Raw genomic sequence first — 7,505 nt, forward strand, 5'->3', positions numbered from 1 at the left:
GTGTCCTAAAAAGCGCTATATAAGTTCGATGTATTATCATTATTAAAAATACAACTGAGTCAGATGTACCGTTAATGAACCTAAACTTTTAACCAAAACTGTGTTTCGTGTCTTTAGGGAATTTATAAAAAACCTCCCAACTCACAAAATTAACCCTACGATACCAAATAATTTACTTTGAAAAACAAGCTTCCTGTCCCTGCTGTGTCCATCTAACTTGATCAGATGGGAGATGATAAGAATTTGGTCAGTCAAAATAACAAATTGTGTTGGGCAATAAATTCTCACAGAAAGTCTTGAGAAAAGTGATAATTTTGTTGTTTTGAGACCTTTCTCAACAGATGCCACGATAATGGCAAGTACACCCTCTCAAAGGTCAACGAGGTGTAATTCCTAAAGAACGTTTAAGAATGGAACTGGAATACATATGAGATATCTAAAATAAACAAACAAAACAACCAAAACCAAGAAGCGTGATGGATTATGAAGTCGGATGGGGCTTGGGCCTAGAAGTCCCGTCCATGAAAAGTACGAACAGAATCGGTGATAACGGGCAGCCTTGGCGGAGTCCAGCCCTTACCGGAAAGGAGCTCGACTTACTGCCGGCAATGTGGACCAAGCTCTGACACTGGTCATACAGGACCCTAACAGCCCGTATCAGAGGGTCTGGTACTGCACACTCAGAGTACCCCCCACAGTACTCGACGCTGCAAAGCCACATTAACCAAACCAGCCCAAACACACCCAGAGCCTTAAGGAACTCCGGCGGATCTCAGCCATCCCCGGAATTTTTTGACCACCTCAGTGACCTCGGCCCAGAGAATGGGGTCCAACTCAAGTCCCCAGACTCTGCTTCCTCACTGGAAGACGTGCCGGTGGGATTGAGGAGGTCTTTGAAGTATTCTGTCCACCGTTCCACAACGTCCCGAGTAGAGGTCAGCAGCACACCGTCAACGCTGTAAACATTGTTGGTAGCGCACTGCTTTCCCCTCCTGAGACGCCAGATGGTTGACCAGAAATTCCTCGAAGCTCCATGGTCTCACTGAACTCCTCCCACGCCCGGGTTTTTGTCTCCGCGACCACCCGAGCAGCATTCCGCTTGGACTGCCAGTACCGATCAGCTGCGTCTGGAGTCCCGCAGGCCAAAAAGACCCGATACGACTCTTTCTTCAGCTTGACGGCATCCCTAACTGCTGATGTCCACCGTCAGGTTCGGGGGTTGCCACCACAACAGACACCGACGACCCCGCAGCCGCAGCTCTGGCCAGCCGCCTCAATAATAGAAGCACAGAACATGGATCACTCATAACGTCCCCCGCTTCCACCGGCATGTGTTCGAAGTTAAACGATACACGATAAAACCCTTTTTGGGTGTCTGGCAGAAATTAAGATACGGTTGGCAGAAAACTTCCTGCGTCTCGATGGGAAACAACAGAGGCTCTGTTGTTTGGTCCGAGCGGACACGTTGAGTTTTCAAACGTAGACTGCGGTGAACTGAACTCCTGTTTGGGTGTCTCAGCAGTCAGCCTTGGCGTGAAGATGGACGGTGCATTCTGCATGGATGCTCATGTGGGTACTGTAGTATCCTCTTCATTTGATCATGGAAGACGTTTGGCTAAAGCAAAGCCGTTTTTCTCTAGACGTGACCTTGAGACTGCTGTTCATGCTGTTACTACCTCACGACTCGACTGCTGTGATTCTGTTTTATGTGGTGGAAGTAAGGTGCTGTAACCCGGCTGCAGCTTGTCCAGAATGCTGCAGCTAGACTCCTGGACAACAAAGGGAAGCATGAACACGTGACACCAATGTTGGCTGCTCTCCACTGGTTACCTGCTGATTTTAGAGTTAGGGTTAAACTACTTTTAATGGTGTTTAAGGCGCTGAGTGGTGTGGCTCCAGCCTATTTGACGGAGTTGCTGCAGCCGTATGTTCCGGCCCGGTCACGCCGCTCTGAGAACCAGCTGCTGCTTGTGGCTCCTAGGCTAGGTTGAAGTTGAGAGGGGTCAGGGTGTTCTCTATTGCGGGTCCAAAACTGTGGAACGCACTGCCCCCAACTATTAGGGGCTCTCCATCGGCAGCGGTTTCTAACATGAGGCTGAAAACCTACTTTTACGATCAGGCTTTTGATTCTGTGGGTTAGCGATTGCTAATGTTTTATGTTTTGTGATTCTTATTTGTGGTTTTAATTACGTCTGTGGCGCTATGTGTTTTATTCTTCTGTTGTACCGCGCCTTGGTGGCATGCTCATGCCTGTAAGGTGCTTTATAAATGAAGGCTGAGTTGAGTTCGAAGTTCTGTCGGAGGTGGGACTTGCAGCTCCTTCTGACAGGATACTGCCGGACGTTCCCAGCAGACCCTCACATTACGTTTGGGCCTGCCAGGTCATCCAGCACCCTCCCCACCATTGAAGCCGACTCACCGCAGCTCCGCCCCTCTCTTCACCCGAGTGCTGAGGGCATGCAGCCGCAGGTCAGATGAAAGAACAACAAAGTCGATCATCGAATAGCGGCCTAAGGCATCCTGGTGCCAAGAGCACATATGGACTCCTTTATGCTTGAACATGGTGCCAGTCATGGATAATCCATGACTGGCACAGAAGTCCAGTAACAAAACACCACCCTGATTCAGATCAGGGGAGTCGTTCCTCCCAACCACACCTCTCCACGTCTCACCGTCGTTGCCCACGTGAGCGTTAAAGTCCCCCAGCAGAACGAGGGAGTCACTAGAAGGAGCGCTCCCTCCAAGGACTCCAAAAAGGGTGGGTAGTCTGACCTGCAGCTTAGCTAGCTAACCCTAAAGCCTGGTTTATGCTTCTCCGTCAGCTCCGCAAGGGACAGACACGCACGGATTGACGGAAGCGTTTTGCTCTTTCACTTCTCCGTCTCCTGGGGAGTGTTGCAAAGCAATTGCCCGCCAGGACAGCAGAGGGCATAGCGCTGTTCTGTGGTATCCCATCATGTATCGGTCCAAGATGGTTGTTTATATTGTGTTTTTTGTTTATATGAGACTTTTAACACGGACATATTTGTCTCTCATTCTCCCACCTCTTCATGCGCTCCCCACCTCTAAACCCACACTTCCTGTCATTTCCGTCCACCAATAAAACGCTTGCTGCACATCTTTTCACTCCTCCAGTCACGGGAGAACCAAACGTTCATATTTTTAGAGTTTTTTCGTGAGGTATTCTTCAAGCTGCTCCGTGTCTGCCGCTAGTTATCCTCGGCTCTCTTTGCAATGGCGGCGCTGTAAACAACAGCGGCGTCCTGACCAATCACAAGCTTGCGTAATCCGTCTCGTTCGATGGATGTTTAAAAAAGTGGGCTCGGCTCTGTACGTACTTGCGTGCCCTACGCAAGGATGGATAATGGCGTTGTGTGTCTCCGCACTGACACAGACGGAGAAGCATAAATCAGGCTTAACCCATGAGCACCAACCACATTCAGAACCCGCCCCCACACGAAGGCGGAGGGACGCTACCCTGTTGTTCACCGGGGTAAACCCCAACGCACAGGCACCAAGGTGGGGGGCAACAAGTATGCCCACCCCTGCTCGGTGCCACACACACACGCACGCACGCGCGCGCGCGCGCACGCACGCACGCACGCACACACACACACACACACACACACACACACACACACACACACACACACACACACACACACACACACACACACACACACACACACACACACACACACACACACACACACACACACACACACACACACACACAATAAGCAGTAGATCAGGTTGTGAGATGAAGTGTTTCCTTCCCCAGCAGACCCGCGGTCGACTATCGAGGTGGACTCCCTGGAACGTCTGGAGGCCTTTGAGGAGGTGAAGATCCTGCTGGAGAACGACATCAACCGTACCAAGGCCAGCATCGTGATGGTCACCTGCTCTACAGCGTCCAGCAGGACGCAGCTCGGTGAACAGCGATGAAAAGAGCAGAAGCTTGGAAAGATGTGGAAGTTTATGGTGTTCCCGTGTGAAAGACACGACTTCATCCCTGGACTCTGCCACTGCTGATGATAAACACAAACTCTGTTTGTCTAGTCACGGCCACCCAGGTGTTTATTTACAGTCAGCATGGAAACAACTCCTAATAACTTCTACACAGAAAAACACGTTAGAAGGGCTGAAGTACCTCAGTACCACATCCTTCCACCAGACACACACCTCTGTGAAGTGTACTACGCCGTAAACAGTCCCCGTCATGGTGGCTGGTGCATTCACAACGGCCACAGAGTGCATCAAGTTCTGTAGTTCAGATCGGGCCAAACACACCAGTAGTGGACAACATCTGGAAACTTTCAGAATAAAAGTCCCATGCAGATTTCCGGTTGCGTAACTAGTAAAAACTAGAACATGACGACCTGTGACGCTCGTGTAAATGGAACAGAAAATAAACCGCAGACCCTTTTGGGTCCGTGCTGCCATCCCTCTCCTTCCTCGTTAGCATGTGAACCGCTGAAATGACGCGTGGTCTCGCAGTACTTCGGTCGTCATGTGACCTTGTGTGAGCAGCTTTTGAGTAAAATGCGTCTGATGTGCTACGCGCCGGGTTGGGTTGGGTTGGTTCAAAAGAAGAGGCTGATGGATTTAAACCTGAGCACTAGTTTTGTTTCTCATGATGAAAGATGATGTCATCAGACAAATACCTCACGCAGAACTTTATCTGTTTCTGCATCCATGCTTTTGCGTCACCAGGGTGATAAAAATGTAAAGTCATAAGCGTAGCTAACATCTGAGCTAACGGTACTTGAGCGGACAACGTGCTGATGAGCAACGGTCCGGTGTTGTTGGGATTTAAGCTACTGACTGCTCAGAAAGTCTTCCAGACACGACACACCCGTCTGCATGAAGCCGCTCTGTAAATGTGTGAATATTATGAAAGGGTTAGGGTTAGCTCAGAAGCTGAAATTCACTCACTCACAGACAGAAGACATTCATACATTCACACATTTTAATGCTCTCACATGCTTTCTGTTCCTTACATTTCAGCCTTTCTCACAGTTTGACTCATATTAAATATGTGTGGCTGACCGGTTCTCAGAGACTTTTGTGGTTTTTATATCCGTAGGATAAGATTTTCAGTTTTGTGTGAAGCTGGTCTCGATCAGTCGGGCTGATCAAGTCTAGTCGTGTTGAACGTGTTTGTGTGTCGTGGTCAGTGAGTTAGCTCTCCTACCCCCGGTGCCATGGTGTACATAGACTTTTGGTGCTGACATGGTTGAAACTTCATATTTTATTGGAAGATCATGTAAAGTGATGCAGCTGATGCCTTTAAACGTGTTTCAGTGAAGACGTTACTGAGCAGACGTTGACATCCTAGAGGGAATGATCCGACGCAACAGGGAGTTGCTCCATAACGACCTTCTGGCTCTCAACCAATCAGAGAGCACCCACTGATGCACGATAATCAGCCCACAACTACAGCTGACCCAGATATGTGCATTTCAGTTTTACATGGAAGAAACACATAGTTTGTTTTTGAATCATGAATCAGCACGATGAATGAATGAATGAATGAATGAATGACCTCAGATTTGCGTTTGGATGTCAGGAGAAACTCTGGAGACTGCAGCAAAAATAAACTCTTTACACTCCAGTTTTCATGATTTCTGTCTTTTCTGCACATTTCTCTGTGACAGCTGATTCCCACCAACACCCTGGGACGGTCCCCGCCTGTCGCTGATGAGAAGGTAAAGAGAATGAGCAGAGATCAGCCCCGAAGGGGTCCAGTTACAAGAGCAGTGTTGTCAGAGCAGACGCACGTATTCCTGCTTCCACGACGTTCCCTGCATCTCCTTCTGCTCCATTTCCTCGTTGTTCTGGCTCGTCTAAAGGTTAATAATTCAGAAGGAGACCTTAGCTAGCTCATGCTCATTTCACAGGAGATTTCTGCTGGAATGAGCTTCAGAAATGTTGTTCTATAGGAACCATCATCAGAGTCTGCCCTGATAGCAACCCATCAGTGAACCATAGCTTTGGTTGTGGGTTCAGATCCCAGTAGTTCAGCAGGTTCTGAAGTACTCTAACTCCCACGTTACACAGGGAGGGAATGTCTGCTGATGCTTAGTTAGATCACCAGCAGACCATCTCCACCCTGGCGTATAAATGCAGTGGTACTGGTGTAAACAAGCAGCTGGATGTCACGACGCTCTGGTGAGTGGAGCGGAGGTACGGATCCAAACGCTGGGGAGGAATCAGGCAGGCAGACAACCTGGGACAGGTAAAGTCTTTTAATACTAAACACGCGCAGGACATGGGAACAGTGAGGCAGCAAGAGACACAGCACTGGAGGGGTTTAAGTACAGGAGGGCTGGGAGCTGGGGTGAGGGGAAGCGAGAGACAGGACAGGGCGTGAGTCTGGATAGGCGTACCTGATAAAAGAGGCTGGTGAGCGTTTATGCTCAGTTTTGTTCTTCGTCAGACCCTCCGTGGGCTTTCTACATCACCATTAGTCATCATCACGACTTATGGCATAGAGTGTGAGGAAATAAGGATCTTTCCACATAATCCAGTCCTCTCGGACCACTTTCTGATAACCTTTGAGTTTTTTATAACTGAGTTCTCGAGACATGAAAGTAAATTTCACTATAGTCGGTCTCTATCTGACAACGCAGTTGCATCTTTTAAATCAACTGTTCCATCTTTACTGTCCTCAGCATCTCAGAGGAACGTAGCAGAGGGCAATATTTTCACTTCTAGCCCCTCACAAATTGATGCCTTAGTTCATCATGTGAATTCCTCTTTACGTGTGCCATTAGATGATGCTGCCCCTTTAAAAAAGAAGGTAATTAGGGACAGGAAGTTGGCTCCCTGGTTTAACTCTCATTTACGAGCCTTAAACTCTAGTAAACTGAAGAGAACATGGCGCTCTACGCACCATGAGGAGGCCTACCTATCCTGGAAACATAGTCATGCTTGCTTAGTATGAGGATCGCTGTAAAGACTCTGACACGAGTCAGTGACTCGATGCGACCTGCTGGGTTCCTTATATAGGAACTTGTTACTGATTGGCTTGATGACCTGACCTGTACTGGTTACTGTGTGCAGGCCCTTGAGACGACTCTGGTCCTGACTTGGCGCTTTGTAAATAAACTTGAATTGAATCTCTTTTGTGCTTTTTCCTTTTCTTGTGACACTTTATGTTTCTCACGCTGAAGACTTGTACTGAACACATTTGAACCTCCTTATCGGTACTTTTACTTGAATGAAAGGCGAGCATGACGTCCACCACTTTTTAACAGTTGGTTCTAGGTGTTCCTGTTCCCGGCTCCACCTGTCTGCTCCCCACCCAGCTCTCTGATTGGCTGTAACAGGATTTTTCTGTGAGAACATCTAAGCAGCATCAGTGTTTCTGTAGGAACTTCCTAGGTTATGATGTTGTTTTGTTCATTTATATTTATGCAGGTAAGGCACAGCCAGGAGGCTGGCTAAACAGAACCGGTCTTAGCAGCGGCAGAAACCTGGTATGGGGGTGGGAGAGGGGGCAA

At 48.5% G+C, this 7,505-nt stretch overlaps 1 protein-coding gene across 1 annotated transcript in view; it reads left to right on the forward strand.

Moving 5' to 3' along the window:
• Positions 1–4,226, forward strand: part of LOC107378231 (kinesin-like protein KIF26B) — a gene marked incomplete at its 5' end in the record, with an annotated part of 38,181 nt that extends 33,955 nt beyond the window's left edge. Inside the window, one exon of the mRNA XM_070541943.1 lies at positions 3,782–4,226. Coding sequence (XP_070398044.1) covers positions 3,782–3,836 — 55 coding nt within the window. The remainder of the gene's footprint in view (positions 1–3,781) is intronic.
• Between the last annotated feature and the right edge of the window lie 3,279 nt (positions 4,227–7,505).

This window comes from Nothobranchius furzeri, chromosome 2 (genome assembly GCF_043380555.1).
Source record: "Nothobranchius furzeri strain GRZ-AD chromosome 2, NfurGRZ-RIMD1, whole genome shotgun sequence".
Lineage (NCBI taxonomy): Eukaryota > Metazoa > Chordata > Actinopteri > Cyprinodontiformes > Nothobranchiidae > Nothobranchius > Nothobranchius furzeri.